This window comes from Panthera leo, chromosome C1 (genome assembly GCF_018350215.1).
Source record: "Panthera leo isolate Ple1 chromosome C1, P.leo_Ple1_pat1.1, whole genome shotgun sequence".
Taxonomy (NCBI): Eukaryota; Metazoa; Chordata; class Mammalia; order Carnivora; family Felidae; genus Panthera; species Panthera leo.
In genome coordinates, this window is record NC_056686.1 from 117,433,366 (window position 1) to 117,452,621 (window position 19,256).

At 35.9% G+C, this 19,256-nt stretch overlaps 2 protein-coding genes across 6 annotated transcripts in view; one reads left to right on the forward strand and one right to left on the reverse strand.

Annotated features, from left to right (window-relative positions):
* Positions 1-19,256, reverse strand: part of EPB41L5 (erythrocyte membrane protein band 4.1 like 5) — a 141,643-nt gene that overhangs the window by 61,323 nt on the left and 61,064 nt on the right. For 4 of the 5 annotated variants that reach the window (XM_042954191.1, XM_042954190.1, XM_042954189.1 and 1 more), the window contains exons 14-16: positions 17,460-17,487; positions 10,269-10,311; positions 9,708-9,823 (exon numbers count right to left, since the gene is read on the reverse strand). In XM_042954191.1, the coding sequence (XP_042810125.1) occupies positions 9,708-9,823; positions 10,269-10,311; positions 17,460-17,487 (187 nt within the window). Of the gene's footprint in view, positions 1-4,315; positions 6,225-9,707; positions 9,824-10,268; positions 10,312-17,459; positions 17,488-19,256 lie in introns of those variants that run through there. The other variant, XM_042954192.1, reaches the window with a different exon arrangement.
* VMA21 (vacuolar ATPase assembly factor VMA21) lies at positions 12,936-15,970 on the forward strand. The gene is given in 4 exon segments (XM_042952576.1): positions 12,936-12,998; positions 14,185-14,314; positions 15,666-15,857; positions 15,860-15,970. Coding segments are annotated over 4 exon segments (447 nt in total). The 3' UTR covers positions 15,922-15,970.

The following is a 19,256-nucleotide window of genomic DNA, read 5'->3' on the forward strand; positions in this document are numbered from 1 at the left end:
CTGACAGTGAGGAGTGAGAGCTGAGGAGGTGGTGGAAGTTTGAAAGAAGAGAAATTACTGCCAGCACAATGTGACAATGAATAGATTAAGAAAGAAAATGTGACAGGATTTCAGGCAGCATCTAAAGACCCATTTGAGCTCAGTGGCCAAAATTTAAAGAGAGACCATTCAACGATATTGCATTCCATATTCTCCATCTACATGTACAGTGGACAGAGTGGATCTAGCCAGGATTGAACCAGATGTGCACAACAGGGGAAGATATCTGAGGGTACATACAAAAGAGTAACTATAAGTGACTGCATATGAGGAAGTGAGGAACAAGGAGGTGCTCTGGTAGGTACTCAACAAGTAACGAGGTGAACTTAAAATGGAGATATCAATACAAGCCTCCCCAGTCTTCAACTTAAACATTTGCAGTGATTGGCCCAGGGTTCCTTACCAAATTGAAACTCCTTCGCACCAAGATTCAACATCTTTCCAAGACACAAGTACTTTTAACTACTATCACTCCAGTTTATCTGTTAAGTTCCACTTAAAGTGATAAACTGGACATTCTACTCAAATCTCCACAAGTCTTTCTAAAGACTTCCAAACGTTTTGATGCTGGTGTTCCCAGAAAGAATTAATGTAAGTTGTTAAACATAGTTCATTCTTTCTTTAAAAAAAAAAAAAAAAAAAAATTCTTTTTTCTTTTTAATGTTTGTTTTTGAGAGAGAGAGAGAGAGAGAGAGAGAGAGAGCGAGCGCGCGCACATAAGCAAGGAAGGGGCAGAGAGAGAGAGGGAGACACAGAATCTGAAGCAGGCTCCAGGCTCTAAGCTGTCAGCACAGAGCCCGACATGGGGCTCGAACTCACAAACCGTGAGATCATGACCTGAGCCGAAGTCAGACACTCAACCAACTGAGCCACCCAGGTGCCCCAAAACATAGTTCTTAATCTCCACCAAACTCCTAGAGAGTTTATAATTAAATAATCCCTGAAGCTAATTAGCTGGGCTACAAACATAGCCCTGTTATAGGAAATTCTTCTGAGTAATGGTACATATGTGGCATTGTACATCCTGGGATGTTTTCCGTAATTTCTCTGGATAGTCTTCCAACCAGTTCCATAAGACAAGTCAGGCCATCAACTGTCTTCCTGTTATCATCTCTTACTTTTCATTTTCTTTTACTCCACCCATTCCTAATAATTGAAAATATTTTTTCACTTAATATTAACAATAATCAGTCATAAGTCAATACACCAGACCTTATTAAGGAATCTGCAACTTCCCACAGATCCTAACCATACACTAGTATAGCTCACTTCTTCTTTATTAAAATTACTCAAAAACAAAACAAATGGGAATTCCTTCAAGAACAAAAAATAAGATCTGCAGCTGTTAAACCTGCTTTTAAGAGGAGGAGGTATAGGTTTATTACACCACCAAGGGAGTCTTCAGTCACACTCCTGGAGAATGTTGTTCTCCAAGTCAGATAGCTCTCCTCCATGCCAATATAAACAAAATGTTGGCCAGGTGTCAGGAACAAAATGTAAAAAGTTCACTTGAGCACCATCACCTAAAATGAAGGCCACAGCTTGCTGTTAGGAACACAAAAGCTTAGGTAATTATCTAATAATAAAAAATTGTGAGAACAATTCCTTCAGGAAAAACAGGAACACTTGCTTTTCTACTTCAGTATAAAAATTAAAAAATGTATCATTAAAAAAGCCACAGAATTTTTTTTTCCTTTCACCAACTTCTTTTGAAATTTCTCCTCTTCACTAATTCTCTAAAAAGGCTAATATTACAGTACTCCCCACCAACCCAAAATGCTCAAAGCAGCTCAAATGTATTACACATTAGCCAGAATTAAAGAAGTGAAGTTATATAACACATATTCCAGTGAAAGTGACATGCTTCTTACCCTAGTATTTCTATCACCAAAGTTCATGTCCAGTGGGTGAAACAAAATTCTCACAATGGATTTCACATGACTAAAGTAAAAAGATAAGTTATAAGAAAAGAGCATGAGAAAATTTTATGTTCTTCAAAAAAGGGAGCTGAGAAAAAATATTATAGGATTCATATTAACAAGAAAGGATTTGACAAATAACATTTTATACTGAGACAGAAGCCCACAAGAGAGACAGCAGAAAGACAGAGGCACAGACAGAGGTTTCCCCACCCTAAAAGGATCTTCAAATTCTATCTCTAGCAAATTCTATCACATGCAGGCACTGACCATTCTGGAAGCCGGGTATAACTGACGATGTGGTATAATTTACATTAAAATATAGGAAGGAAGTAGGTGGTGGTAAAGAGACTAATACAAGAGGATTTTACTTTTGCAAATCCATGACAAACCCTATATACCAAAGATATAAAATAAATGCAACTTGATATTAATATTTTCAGACCCAATATTTAAAGCCTAACACATAAAAAATAACAGCCTTTCAAGCAATGAACTATGGTTTCAAAATGAAGCGTATGCCCCAACCAAAACAGTTAAAGCGCTGTTTCAAATGATTACTGCTTTCACCATCAGAACGTGCTGCACTAATATGGAAAACCATCCCCCTACTTTGTCAGTTTACGTCTATGAATACATATGGAAATAAAGGGATCAAAGATGAGGATTAGTCTTCTTATTCCTGTAAAGCCTGTCATCACAATACTCCTCTTCCTCCTGAAACTCAAGACACCATAATCGTCCATTATTTCCACCACCCCTTCATCTATTTTCCTGTTTTAGCAAGATGGAAAGATGAAATGCATGACATCAGGACACATAAAAGTGATAAAACAAGACTACTAATCAAAATAATCATTAGCATATCAACCAAATAAGTATGTAAAAATCTAGTGAAACAAACTACCGTAATCAAGGTCCAGTTCGTTGTTTATCCCATGAAACAAGTTATCTGCGTGTCCTCCATTCAGAAGACATTTCAGTTTTTTATCTTGATGTTTACAAAGCATCTTTTACATCCTGGACAATTTTAACAATAAAGATTCACCCAAGTGTTATAAACAACATTTCCTGGGTCAGCACTTTAAACAACTTAAAATCCACCTAAAAAGGGTCTGAATTATACTGACATTACAGTATTAGAATGTTTGCATACTAGTTGCTTTTTAAAATATAGGCATATACACAACAGGACAAATATTAAGTTTCTGTTTTTCTCTATATACCCATTTAAAAGTACAGTGTATCTGTGACTACCCTATCAAGGTCAAAAGGGTTAGACTACACTCAGAGACAGGTAAAAGCCTTTAATAATCACAAGATCTTCTATTTTCATGTGTGAAAGTATGAAGATCACTAGCTTTGCTGTGTTTCTGTAAGTTTCTGTTTATAAAAGTGCAGTTGAAACATAGCCAACCTAATTCAAGATGTTAAAACTATGTTAAATAAAATTAGCCCAAGCACTGAAGTTGAATCACATGGTCCCAGAGCTCTGTGTGGTTGGCTCCTTCTGATCAAAAGGATAGTGACCAACTAAGGTACTTCTAGAGGATATTAGTTCCCTAATCTAGAATGTATGATCACTAACCCTTAAGGCATAATAAAATGCAAAATATAAATAAGTTGGTGACAATTTATTTAGAATGAATGACCTGTAAATTCTTCATAGCTATGGAAACGTGGATCTTGAAATTACCAGTAACACGAATTTTCACAATATTTGATATGAAATCCTGGATCATATAGAAACTTATAATAGACAAATTTAATTCTACTACCACCCAGTCTTAGTCCTTTACTTTCCCCGCCCCCTCCCCTCTAATCCAGTTTCTCTTATCTAGGACTTTATAAATGAACTATTATATTAGGTTTTCAAAGAAAATATAACCATGATGTGATTCTTCCATCACTTAAATGTAACATTACTGATTAACTCAAATTCTATAGAAATGACCACTTTCAATGCAAACTGAAGACCTTACTCTTCTATTATTACAATCCTTCCCCTAATTCCCAAAGTTAAGATTCTGCTAAGGTATATTTGAAGTACGAAAAGTCAAACCTTGGGATTTACTAAAAGACCTAAAAACCTTTATTATTATTATTTCTTTGGTTTCTATACACTCCTTTGGTTTCTATTATAGAGATAGGAAGTTCTTGGGGTGCCTGGGTGGCTCAGTCGGTTAAGCATTTGACTTCAGCTCAGGTCATGATCTCACAGTTCATGAGTTCAAGCCCCGCATCGGGCTCTGTGCCGACAGCTCGGAGCCTGGAGCCTGCTTCAGATTGTCTCCCTCCCTGTCTCCCTCCCTCCCTCCCTCTCCCTCTCTCTCTGCCCTTCCTCCACTCATGCTCACTCACGCGCTCTCTCAAAAATAATAAACATTAAAAACAAATTAAAAAAAAAACTTTTAAAGAAATAGGAAGTTCTTAATCATAGTCACATCCATGAAATCTTCTCCTGAATGACACAAACCAAAGTTTTTGTGCTTAAAATGTTAATTCAAATTCCCTGTTTTAAAGAAAAAAATTACCATCAACAATACCTAACAATTATAATCTGAGCCATGTAAAGTCTAAAACAACTATGAGGAACATACATTAGTGGTCATTTTTAAGCATGTTTTATGATGATAGAATTAGGGAGGGAGCTAGGCTATTTAAGATATGGATCTGTTCCTATTTACAGGTTTACAGGATGTGCTAAAGAATACTTTGAACTTCTGTCTCCTTAAAATGATTGATAAACTCACAGGCTGAAACTTGCTTTTATAAATCTCATTCCTAGGTCTTACTTAATTTTGCTTACTTATATTTCCTATTGACAAGTTGTATGCTATTTGCAACCAACAGTCCAATAATAACACCCTCTGAAACCTTTGTCTTTGTCTAGCAGAGAGAGATAAGACTGACGTTGGAGGTAAATGGATGGTATATGGGTTAGGTTGTTTATAATAAAGCTTCATTATCTTGAAGTATTATGAATTCTCAGACTATAAAATATCTTCAAACTATTATATACATAGTTTTAAGGTTTGGAAATTGTTAAAATTTCTAAAAAACTATAGGAAGGCAAAAGAAATGCTTCTCTTACATCAATTTCCATTACATTAGAAATGTACTTTTTTTCATGTAACCTGCCTCTATGAATTAAATCAAAGAGCTTGGATAATTACATTCAGAGTTCATGAAGGACAAAAAATAGTAATATATCCAATCCATTTGAAAGTGGTATGGTTTTGGCCTTAGAATTTTATTTTAAGGCCAGATTATGAGGCTGCTGCAAACCTGGGAAATCTATCAGATGCATAAGATGAAAAAAGAAGAGAGGAATATGAAAAGACAAAAGTGGATAATTTTCCATTTTGTACAACCATTCAGCAGTAACGTAACAAAATTCAGTTAACCACTGGTTAACTAGTTAATCATACAAAAGTAAACATTCAGATTTCTCTCTCTCTACATGAATCACATCATTAATGTGACTTCTAGACATTTTGGTAAATTAAAATTCTTGCGTTTGTAAAAACTAAAAGTGCTTTTAATTATAAATTACATTAATTACAATTACAGAATCTTAGGCACTTAACTGAAATTAAGGCATGGGTCACTGTAGGCGTGTTAAAAATGGTATAGAAAAGTAGTTCTATCAAAGTATCACCAAAGACTGAAACAGGGTGCCTGGATATGCTTCCTTCTCAGTGTACGATTACTTTGTCTGATTCTTTTAACTGCAATCTATTTGGATGGCTTGGGTAGGATGATAATAGGCAGCTTTTACACAAACCTTCTCCTGAGACATCTTCTGAATGATGCATTAACATGTTAAAATCATGAAAAATCTTTCCAAAATTACAATGATATACATACCCTTTCAACACAAAAGCATTTGTCATTATCACTGATGGCATACAGCTTAACATCATTTCCCTTTCACAGAATTATTCAATTACAACCAACACTACGACTAGGGACTCAATATAACTTCTCCCAAATTCTCCTAATGTGACCAATCCTCTGTGTAGAAAAAATGTATACCATCAATTTGCATGACAAAGAGTTCCAGTATCTAATAGGCTTAACACTTATATCTCAGTCATGGCTGCCTGGCCAGGAAAATGAACATCATGATGGACTCCTGCATTCTTCACATTGTGCTCATGGACAAAGTCAGTGTAGTTTCTATGTGCAGGCTGGGGTGGGGACAAGGCCCTTGTGTTCCACTGGTTTCCACCACGTTGACAGCAGTCACTGGCAGCAGAGAGCCTGGATGGTTGGGGAGTGGGAGGGGAGCACAGTTAGTCTACAGGAATAGGAGAAAATGAATGTGTAAGAGGTAACAAAGGAGAAAGGCAGTGTGACCAGCATGCACCACTGTTATGAGTAGTTATTGACATCTACTCCATGCAATGACATTCAAGAATAAAGGGAGGGGGGAGGACAGAATCAACAGTTATATGTAGTAGAAAAGCTCAATATGGAAATATCAATAAGTAATCAGAGTCAGTTAAGTGAATTAAATAGAGGAAATTTCACCAAGAGCAAAACACTCTATCTGTCCCTGATGCTGGTATCAAAATCAAAGGTAGAAATGTTGTTTGAAGTTCTAATAAAAAGGAAAAAAATATAACTGACTTCACTCAGATATTTAAAAGGACAATTTGGGGTGCCTGGGTGGGTCAGTTAAGCGCCCAACCCTTGATTTCAGCTCAGGTCATGATCTCACAGTTCATGAGATGGAGTCCCGTGTTTTGCTCCGCACTGACAACGAGGAGCCTGCTTGGGGCTCTGTCTCCCTTTCTCTCTGCCCCTTCCCTGGCTCATGCTCACACACTCTCCTCCCCCCCGCCAAATAAATAAACAAACATTTAAAAAAATCATAAAATACAAGGACAGTTCTAAATTACGGATAAAGGCACACATAGAAAAGGGCAACTGTGAGAATTATTCCCCAAATTAAGGGATTTCACAAAACTGAAACCCAGGAAACAAAATTCCACAACTACCTTCAGAGGCCATGTAATTTTACATCAATGTTTCCAATTAACAATGGAGAATTGCTATTCCTTCTATAATCAAAGTTCACAGGACCTCAGAATAAAATTCAACAGGTACAGATAATGTGATGAGACTATAAAGCCCCTCCAAGGAACAGTTTAGTAAGTATATTAAGAAACCTTTTATCACACAGTGCTATAGAATAGACCTGCAGAACTATGAGAATGAAGCATGCATACAAGCAGTTCCTGGTTAGAAATAACCAGAGTCCTCCAGTAGAAAGAAAACATTTGTCACGGTTCAGAAGATCAAGGTTTTTCAACACAGCAATAAGGGCAGCACATATTTAAGACAATTACAAAGAAAAAAAAATCATCCCAATTATAAAAGAGGTCTAAAACTAGACTTTTAAATACGACACTTTTCTAACTCAATTGAAACATGAATCTTCACCTTTCTTTCCTTAGGGAAATTGAAAAGAAATTAGCTAAAAGGATTTTAGAATAAATTTGAACTTTTTTTTTTTTTTTTTTTTTACAATAAAATCATCTTTTCTTCAACCGATATACAATTTGTTCATCAAATCTATCCCATAAAATTCATGACCCTCAACACACAGACTCTGAAAACTTAGGACATTAAATTAGGTTTATGTTTTCCCCAATATAGGCAAGATTTCGCAAATATTATTCGATTTTGTTTTTGTTGTTTATAAATGGTTTAATGGGTTTAAAATACATAAACTGTTTCTCAAAAGGTGATACTCTAAATAATCAAGACTCTAAATATCTACATTACCGGTTATCAAATCATTTACTGAAATAATGGTGCCATTTAGAACATACTAGCAAGAGAAAGCTAAAGAACTGAATGTGAAGTAGGTTTAGATTAAAATGGTTAAAATTTATCTACCTGATTATAGTCTATTATTCTGCCCAATTGTTCAAATCTAGGGAGCATTTCCAAATTTTATTAACTTATCACTTTCTAAAGGAGGACTGTTTTATATTCACTTAAAAGCATTAATAACAAGCAAAGCATGCAGAAACAAAAAGTGAAATAGAAAATGCACTTTAAATTCAGGCTGGGGAATCCATTAGCTCCAAAACAGATCAGCTGTATATTCAGTTCCACGCCACTGCTGACATACACTGAGACTCATTAGGTTTTCAGGATCATCATTTTACTCCATTTCAGCAAAGGAGGTCTCAGCACAAGTAAATGAAGGAAGGACACATAGCTCCAAATTTTTCATTTCCCTTGAAATTCAATACTCTCAGATTCAGTATTGTCTATTTCTAAAGGTTGTATCAAAGGAACTTAGGGCCTAATGAATCAAATTAAACAGATTTAAATATGTGCCCAGGAAAATCAGAAAACTCAATAAAGATTTAGTGTCATAATATAGTATGAAAAAAAAAAAAAAAAACACCAGAAAACAAAAAACCAGACTCTCATTCCACATTAGTATAAAAGGTAAGCATGTATTAAGGCAGTTCTTTTATAGTTGAAGTCTCAGTACTGGTTTCCTTGCCAACAGACTTGGTGTTAATATCAAGGCAATAAAACATAGCTGCTTACTGGAGCTGTGTGTTCAGTAAGAAAGTGAAGAACTGTTTCTAATGGCTTAAAAAAATAAAGACTAAAATCTGATATTTAGAAGCCTCACTGTTTATACTTGAAGTGTGTGTCCACATGCACACACATACACAAAGTTCTCCTACCACACTCTCAGGTAAAAGGAAAAGGGGGGAAAAAGGGGGGGGGGGATTCCCTCAATCTCAGAAAGTAATCAAATTATTTGGAACTGAGGTAAAAATATGCCCAACCATGAAGAGCAAAGCACCTTGCAAGTTAGTTAAGCCAAAATAACAGTGAAAAACAATTACATAGCAAAGACTGAAAATAATCACCAACCACTGTTGACCCACCACCATGAAGGAAGAACTGGTTGCACAGAAAGCTGACCAAAACCTTGAGATCACCACAGAAACTCATTAGATTTCAGGTATAAATAAACTAAGAGCAAGAGAAAAAAAGAGAAAAATCCTATAAATTATCAAGGTTCATTTCACAGACATACAACTTGAACAGATGATGCAACCAACATGACCACTTAATCAAATAATTCCCTACGAACCCTCCAAGCCACATATATTTATTTGGGAAATAACGAACCCTACTGATTACAGTCCAATAAGCCACAAAGTATTCATATTTGTGTATGAATCTAAAAAAAGACCCTGGAAATCTAAGCAAATGAAAGATCTTCTCTGTCATCAGATTCTCTCTCCAATCCCCAAAATGGAGTATTTCATGCTTTATTAGATTAGAATCATGTTTCCCTTTTGGCTTTATCTTCAGTCTCTAATGAAAAAACTCATCCAAAACAGTAGTGTTATGTTGTGTGGAATAACATATAGCAAACACATTTTCTTTATAGATCCGGAAAAGGTTCTACTGGACTAGCACTGAAGTCATTTCAGAGAACCAGCCATCAGTCTCCCAATCATACTAACCAAAATAAGGAGAGCTGACCAATGTTTTTCAATTAAATAACTGCATTCCATTCTTCACTTATATCCCTTGTCTTCCCAATTCCATTCTGACTGTTCAATAATATGTTTCTGTTCAGCTTACAAATATGAATAATTTGCTTTCAATCATTTAACGTGTTCTAAGATTATGGGTTGGGAATTTAGAATACATTAAGCAAGCAACATTTTATTCCGGTTTAAGGAGTTAACAAACCATTTCCTGTCATGCTGGTCTGTTCCAGGATTCCTTGGAAGATTCTCTATCTCTGCCAGCACAGGACCAGAGGGAACAGAAGGAACCACAGGTAGAGTAGATTTCACAGCCCAAGCCTTTGGACAGAAATTATAAAAATCATCTATTTTACTTACATAAAAGACTTCGTCACCTATAAACAGAACATTAAAATAGAATACTATCTACATATTGAACAAATAAACTGTAAACAAATGCTTGAATGTTATAGACTACCTTAGAGATAACAATAATCTATCAAAAAGATCTATCTCTAAAAGAGATAAATAATAATCTATCAGTGTCTTATTCATTTTATAGGATTTACAGGAACAGAAAATGTTCTATAGGATACCTGTCCCATTTATAACATCATAGATAATAAAATAACAAAGGGTTTCATTTTTGAGCCACTTTACAGATAAGAAAAACACACAAAACTTTCCTGAAGTTATACCACTATGAAAATTCAATTAATAATACCACTATATGTCATAATTAACTACAGTGTTCTAGTGCTTTAGAAGCTTAAGATGATCTTACCTGTTGGGAGCCATTACTCTGAGTTGAAACATTATTGTGAACACTGTAATGGGGAAAAACATCTATTAAAAAACCATATATAAAATTCTAGGGCTTCACACTGTAAGATAACACATACACTAATGAAAGTAGCTTTATTTTTAAAGGCATTGATTGTTTTGTTGCAAATAAAGAAAAAATTACTGTTGGTTCCAAAACTAAGAATGTAAGATGCTCAGAAAACATTTGCTCTCGTAGACAAACACTTGTTTTTCTACGATCTGCTCATTTGAGATTTGTATATACCTGTATTTTAACTGTGCTTTAAATGTGTAGTTCACTACTAATCTTATTCATTGGACAGGATCTGTCAAAGATAGCAAAATGAAGAGCAGCACAAATGATTCCTTAAATTCAAGGCATTAAGCACAAATATCCACATAAACTTATCTGTGCCACTTCTTTTGTATATTCACACCCTCTCACAAGATCTTCCAGTGTCATCAACAGCTCAGCATTGTATAACCCAAAAGACCTTAGTACAAACTTAAAATTAGAAACCTTTCTGTATACTTTCTGCTCCAAATAACTTATAAATGTGTCTTTAAATTTTTAGCTTAGGCTGTACTCATTTCCCTGCTCCATCCCTTCCCCCCCAAAAGCACTTAAAAACCCCAATCTTGGGGTGCCTGGGTGGCTCAGCTGGTTAAGCGAGCAACTTTGGCTCAGGTCATGATCTCACAGTTCGTGAGATCAAAGCCCTGCATCAGGCTCTGTGCTGACAGCTCAGAGCCTGGAGCCTGCTTTAGATTCTGTGTCTCCATCTCTCTCTGCCCCTCCCCTGCTTGTCTGTCTCAAAAATAAATAAACATTAAAAAAAAATAATAATAAAAAAATAAAAACTCCAATCTATAACAAAATAAAAACAAACCTCAGAGCAACTTAAAAAAAATTCAATAAAATAACTCAAAAATGACATATTATCACAACAAAACGAGGGAAAAAAAAGAGTTTACTAACTTCACACTTTCTAACATCTAACATAAGCATACTTGCATCCTGAGGTAAAGAATTCAACTAAGGCAACTGAAAAATATATTCAAAATAATGTATGTATGTACGTATGTATGTATGTGTATACATATATATACACACACAAATACGTATATATGTGTGTATATATATTTACATACATACCTGTGTGTATGTGTATATGTATATGTTTACATACAAATATATGCATAAAATTCCTTGAAAGTGAGAAAATAATCTACAGATTTAACAAGAGCACTATGTCCCAGGAAAATGAGATAGAGAGTTAAATGCATTCAACACATTATTATTAAAATACTGACTTTCAAGGATAAGGAAAGAATACTTAAGGTACCCCAAGAAAATTAAAAGGAAATCACTGCCAGTATCTGGCTGGCATAGACTTCTCCATAGCAATACTCAGTATCATACCCAGCCACAATGTCATTCTAGTAAAAGGAAACACGCAAAGCTTCTCAAACCAAACTCTTAATACAATATCTAAGAGCCTTTCTTAAAGGGGTGAGAAGAAAACAAAAACTAGCTGATGAAAGGCAACAAATTAAGAAAAGATCTCAAGAATGAAGAGCCCTTGCTAAAAGACTAGGTAATGAAAAGTGAACCCATTTTATAGCTAATCATTTTATTACCTACATCTCTATTACAAGTTGAGTCACTAGAACTTGCACTAGCACTGACTGGGTTCAAATTCAAGCCGTGCCACTACCACTAGCTAGTTCTGCTCTCTAAACTTAAGGTTCTTCATCTGTGTGAAACTGTTACAGGAGGATTAAATGCATTAATATTAGCAAAACACAAATAAAACTGACGAAAAAAAGCTTTAAAAAAAATACTAGTTAGTGTGTAACTGTTGTCAAGACAATCGTAAAGTATATACTTGTCAGGTACGATTTCTTTTGACTAATGCTACTGTTCCCAGAATACATTATGCTGGTTTAAGTAACCATAATCCCAAATATTATGAAATCTCATCCAACCTGCTTGGCTGGATGATCCCCTTGGTTACTCTTTGAAGCTTTTTCTTTAACTGAGAATAACTCCAGCAGGTGATGAATAAAGATGAATAATAACATTAAAAAAAGTACTTATAGTAAGTGATCTTAACTGGATCATAGATCCTGGTTTCTAAAAATTTGAAATGTAGAAAGCACTATCTTCTCATAATTACATTCTTTCACTTCCACTAATATAAAAGTGAAACACTTCTCATTACTGACCTTATCCCACTTTCCCCTTTCAAAGGAACACCTACAATAACTGACCCCTTTTGCTCCTATACTCTGTATTCATCATTGCCTCCACCATTTTTTCTCTTCTTTTCTTTTCCATCTTCAAGATTCTGTCTGCTAAACCTGTACAAAAAGTACCAACCACTGCAATGTGGACTATCCTTTAAAATGTCACCTCTTCTTAGGATACTCTATATTAGTCAAGGCTCATGGGGAATAGTTAGGAGATAAAAGAGTACAAGGAAAACGACTGACATCAGCCAATTTAAAAACCTGTTACTCAAATAGGCACAGTACAAGGTCAAGAAGCTTTTTAGGTCATATAGCTGTGCTTTTTCAAACAGTCCTGTTTTCCATGGTTCACTGGAGCAAAACTGTTCATGCAAACAGAACTACAAGGGCAAGAATGAAAGGGTATTCATGCCAGTCCAAACTGGTCTGGTCCTCTCAAGCCGTGTTATGTAGACTGGTAAATAACCTTCAGGAGAGCTGGGTCCCCCTCTACATTTAATTTCTAAAAGCTTATTACAAAAAATCATAAAAATAAAATATCGTTATTTAAGTATCCCATTTCTGGTGCAGTTTCCAGAGCCAAAAGCATTATTCAAGGAAAGAAAAGAAAATTTTGTCATTAAAGTTAAATTAATCTAAATTCTAGGAAAGAGATTATAAAGCTATACTCAAGTTTTGGGTCAGAAACGTGTGTTTCAAAAAATTTTTAAAGAAGGATAAATCCTTGCAAATAAAAACCTTAATTTCAACTACATATTATTGCTTGAATACTTTTACATTTCTGCTAAATTCACTAGGTTGTCATCTTTATTTTAAGCTCTAATATGCTGTACTAGCCTCTTTTTCAGGTTAAGTAAGACATGATTCATTAAACAAAAAACAAATAAAATAGTTTAAAAAGTATAGAATGCCTCTAACATTGCTCCATCATCTTTCTTAAAAGCATAGCTTATAAATTACAATGAAAATAAAAGTACAACTCATGAAAAGCAGAAAATTGTTTTTTACCTAATTAAAAATTCACAATAGAGAAAATCACTTACTTCCTCCTTACTCTATTCATTTATTTATACTTAACAACTTACTGACAGCTAAAGAAACATCAGAAGAATCCTTATTCAAGAAGCAGAGTGTTTTTATGGTGAATCAGTAATCAGCCTGACTCTAATGGCTTTCTAAGTGTGGAGGGAAGGGGAAAAACTGAATAGGACATCTCAAGGAGAGGCTGGCCATACTCAGCACCCCACAACAAATAATTTCTACTTCTGAAGAAGCTCTAGTCACACATCTGCCATATAAGAGTAGACAAGCTCAAAAGAGTTAATTAGATTTACAAGTACATCCTGAATCTGAGACACTCCAAGAGACTGGCACATAATAATAGTTGAAAAGCATTATATGAAACTATACACTGTAATATACACTATTAAAATTGAGTCATCAAAAGTAGGACTTCTAGAATGGTGGTTTGAGGACCCTTCCCGCCTGTGAAACAAACATTTTAGCTGGTGAAAATTATTAAAAAACAATCATTAAAAAGCATACATCAGTGAATAAACCATTTATTCAAGGAAATCTACTGAACCTCAGAGCTGAGTCTGGCATTTGAGCCACAATTTGCTCCCCTTCCCCATTCCCCCAAGTTCAATGTGGTGGAAGCTTTACTTCACGTGAGTGCAGCCAAGAAGACAGAGCTCTCTCCAGGCAATCCAGACTTTAAATCAGCTATTTTAAAGATGTTCAAGAACGAAAAAACCAAATCTAAAGAAGTAAGTTGGGAACACTGTCTCCATAAAAAGAAAATATCACTTGGGGCATCTGAGTGGCTCAGTCAGTTAAGTGTCTGACTTTGGCTCAGGTTATGATCTCATGGTTCATGAGTTCGAGCTCGTATTGGGCTGCTATCAGCACAGAGCCTGCTACAGATCCTCTGTCCTTCTCTCTCTGGCCCTACCCCACTCACATGTGCATGCTATCTCTCTCTCAAAAATAAATACACCTTAAAAAAAAAATGAAAGTATTTCAAAATGTATAAAAAAAAGATAATACCATTAAACAGAGACTTTACACATAAGAATCAAACAGAAATTCTTGAGTTGAAATGTACAAGAACTGAAATTTAAAAATTCACTGAAAGAACACAACACCAGGTTTGAGCAGGTTGAAGAATCAATGACTTGAAGACAGGTCAACTGAGATGATCTAGTCTGAGTAACAGAAAGAAAAAGAATGAAGAAAAATGAACAGAGACTCCAGTACCTGTGGGACACCATCAAATGTAGCAACGTGCATGTGATGGGAGTCCCAGAAGAAGAGGAAAGGAACAAAAAGATAATCTGAAGACATAATCGCTGAGAACTTCCCAAATTTGATAAAAATAATATACCAGGGAAAAGCAACCAGAAGAGGGGTCCCTGGGTGGCTCAGTTGGTTGAGCTTCCAATTCTTGATTTTGGCTCAGGTCATGATCTCATGATCATAGGACTGAGCCCCACAACAGGCTCCACGCTGGCTGTGAAGCCTGCTTAAGAGTCTCTCTCTCTAACCCTCTGACCCTCTCCCACTCATACACACATGCACTCTCTCTCTCCCTCAAAAAATAATAAAAAATAAAGTCAGACATTTAAAAAACAAAAGAAAAAAAGAGAGAGAAAAGCAACCAGAAGAGAACTGGACTGTCAATACTTGTATCAAACTTCAAAACAAAAAAATTACTAAAGGGCACATCCAGCGTGGCACGCTTTTGTGGGCCTTCAGTCGAGCAGACCCAGTGTGGTCGCTGAGCCCTGCTGCCTCCGATCACCTGCTGTAGACTTGGCTGCACCATGGAGCACCTTGACAAAGCAGCGCTAAATGCACTACAGCCGCCCGACTTCAGAAATTAAAGTTCAGGGGTGTCTGGGTGGCGCAGTTGGTTAAGTGACTGACTTCAGCTCAGGTCATGATCTCATGGTCCGTGAATTTGAGCCCCGCGTCAGGCTCTGTGCTGACAGCTCAGAGCCTGGAGCCTGCTTCAGATTCTGTGTCTCCCTCTCTCTCTCTCTCTCTGTTCCTCCTCTGCTTGTGCTCTATCTCTGTTTCTCAAAAATAAATAAATGTTAAAAAAAGAAAAAAAAAAAAAAAGAAAAAAATGAAAGTTCATTAGCATCTACCCTGAAGACGCTCCTGTTCTTCACAGCTTTAATGATCACTGTACCTCGTGGGTTGTATTTCACGACTAAATCTTATGCTTTTGAAGGTGCCTTTGGGATGTCCAATAAGGACAGCTATTTTTATGCTGCTATTGTTGCGGTGGTCATCATCCATGTGATGTTGGTCCTTTTGTTTATGTGGCCTGGAATGAAGGCTCACGACAGTGGCGAGAAGACAAACAGGATTAAATCGAATTATCACCTTTTGATAGCATTAAATTGATTTTTTTAAATGGTAAATGCGCCTGGGATATTGATGATTTCAATAAGGTTGAGGCCATGTTAAAATCAATAATAATAATTTTAAAAAATAAAGCAAAAAAATTACTAGAGAAGAAGAGTGACATTTTATCATAATAAGAGAGTCAAACAATTATAAATACATATGCACTTAACAAAAGCCCCAAACTGAAAGAATTGGAAGAGAGAAATACACAACTAAGCAACAGTAATTGGAGGTTTCACAACCTTACTCTTAATAATGGATAGAATTAGGAAAAAGGTCAACAATGAAATAGAAGTCCTGAGCAGTATTACACCAAGTAGACCTAACAGACATTTACAGAACATAACATTCAATAACGGCAGAATATCCATTCTTCTCAAGTGCATATAGACCATTTTCTGGAATAAGCCATATGCTAAGCCATAAAACAAGTTTCTTTATAAGGATCAACATCATACAAAGTATGTTCTCTAACCATGTGGAATAAAAGCACACACACAAAAAAAAATAAGAGAGGAATAGTTAAGGTATTCACAAATATGTGGAAATCAAGGAACACATTTCCAAGTAACCAATGGGTCAAAGAAGAGATCAAGAGAAACAGGAAAATAATTTGGGATAAATGAAAATACAATATACCAAACTTACAGAATGTGATTAAAGCAGCGCTTGGAAGAAAATCTGTATCAATAAATGTTATGTTAAAAAAGAATAAAGACCTCAAATAACCTAATTTCCCACCTTAAGACACTAGAAAAAGAAAAGCAAACTAAACCTAAAGCAAGCATAAGAAATGAAATAATATAGCAGAGAGAAAATCAATAAACTTGAAAAATGAGTAAGAATCAATGAAACCAAAAGCTGGTTCTTTGAAACAGCCTACAAAATGGACAAACTTTTACCTAAACTAACCAAGGTGGGGGGGATGGGGAGGGGACCCTCAAATTACTAAAATTAGAAATGAATGAGGAGGGGTGCCTGGGTGGCTCAGTCAGTTGAGAGTCTGACTCTTAATTTTGGTTCAGGTCATGATCTCGTGGTTCGTGGGTTCAAGCCCCGCATTGGGCTCTGCACTGACGGCAAAATGTTAGTGAGCCAAATCCAGCAACATGTAATATAAAGAATTATACACCATGACCAAGTAGGGTTTATCCCAGGAATAAAATTAATTGCTTAGCTGCAAATAAAACTTTGTTCTTTGAGCTCCCTGTGTGCAAGAATCCTAATTTATTCATCTTTATATCCTCAGTCACAGGCCAATAACAAATGTAGGTCATTCTCATTATAAATAGTATATCCACCCCCCAACCCAGTCTTTATTTCTAAATTGCTTTATTTTTCTTTGTCAATTTTATCTGGCATTACATCTGTTCCCTGCTATATTCCCAATGCTAAGGAACAACTTAATACGTTGACAGGTCTTCAACAAGTATTTGTTTAATTAATGACAGCAACTACATGAATTCTAAAACATGTTCCTAAGTTGTAAGACACTACTCACCTGAATTCTTCAGGTTTTGCTGTACTTGCTGACATGGGGAAAAAAAGAAAAAGAAAAGAAAACATCCCATTAGTTTCCTCTTATATGGTAAGCTGCTTCACTATTCATAAAAGTAAATCTAGACTGGTTGTTTTAGGTTTGTTTATTTATTTTGAGAGAGAGAGAGAGAGAGGGAGTAAGCAGGAGCGGAGCAGAAAGAGAGCAAGAAAGAGAATCCCTACAGGCTCCCCGCCATCAGTGCGGAGCCCAACTCAGGGCCTGAACCCATGAACTGTGAGATCATGACCCGAGCTGAAACCAAGAGTCAGATGCTTAATCACACAGGCACCCAGGACTGTTTTTTCAAGCCATGTTTCCCAACTATAGATTTAAAAACCTTCCTTTGACAAAATGTTCTAGGATTCACATCACTAAAATCAATAGTGACAATTATTTCCATTTTAAAAATAAAGCAATAAAATAAATACCATCTTCTTTTAAAACAGAACCACCTGCAAGCCTCCTAGAGTGAGTTATATCACAACAAAATAGAACATGAGAGGTAACTCAGGGTTTTAAACCATCACAAACTAAAATGGTCTCATTAATAGCTATATGTTATTTGATTTATAGCCACAAAACTTATGAATATAAATCGTTTTTTAAGTCAAACATCAGATCATGTTACTGGACAACTGGGATGACCCTAACATCAGATATACTTAAAATTCAATCTGTATTTTGATACAAACTCAGACTCAAAACCAAACACAAGTTTTAGTTTAAAATCAAGCTTTTTGTTACATAAATTAAATGTACAATAAATTTAAACACTATTTAACAGAATCTTATTATAATGTTATACAAAATAACATTTTTTAAGTTTATTTTGAGAGAGAGAGAGAGAGAGAGAGAGAGAGAGAGAGAGAGAGAGAGGGAGCACATGCACGTGCATGTGCACAAGTGGGGGAGGGGCTGAAAGAAAAGAAGAGAGAATCTCAAGCAGGTTCTGCACTGCCGGTCCAGAGCTGGACTTGGGGATCAAACCCACAAACATGAGATCATGACCTGAGCTGAAATCAAAGAGTTGGACGCTCAATCAACTGAGCCACCCAGATGCCCCTTGGCATAATTTTTACTTAAAATGTATTCATCGTAAACCAGTGGTTTTTTTTAAAGTTCTTAAAGACATTTGAGAGATTTTTTTTTTTTTTTTTTTTTTTAAGTAAACTCCACACCCAGCATCAAGCCCAACTCAGGCTTGAACACAAGACTCAGATCAAGACCTGAACTGAGACCAAGAGTCAGATGCTTGGGGTGCCTGGTTATCTCAGTCAGTTAAGCATCTGACTCTTGATTTCAGCTCAGGTCATGATCTCAGGGTTTGTGAAATCAAGCCCAGCGTCGAGCCCAGCATCAGGCTGTGCGCTGACAGCACAGAGCTGGCCTGGGATTCTCACCCCCTCTCTCTGTCCTTCCCTTGTATGCGTGCTCTCTCTCAAAATAAATAAACAACAAACAAACAAAAAAAAGATGCTTAACTGACTGAGCCACCAGGCGCCCTGAGAGATTATTACAAATGCAAAAATCAGGAAGTCAAAAAGGGAAGGGAAGGTGTTAATCTACAGAACTAAAATAGCACAAACAAAAACTGAACACAAATTCAAAATAGTGTCTCAACTGGGATTAACACAAAGTTTAATCTCAGCAACAACATAAGCAATTTTTCCATTTTCTTATATTGATTCTGTCATAACCAAAGTTAATTAACAAGGGTACTTTAGTTGACTGGAATAAGCTTAAGGTTCAGATAACTTC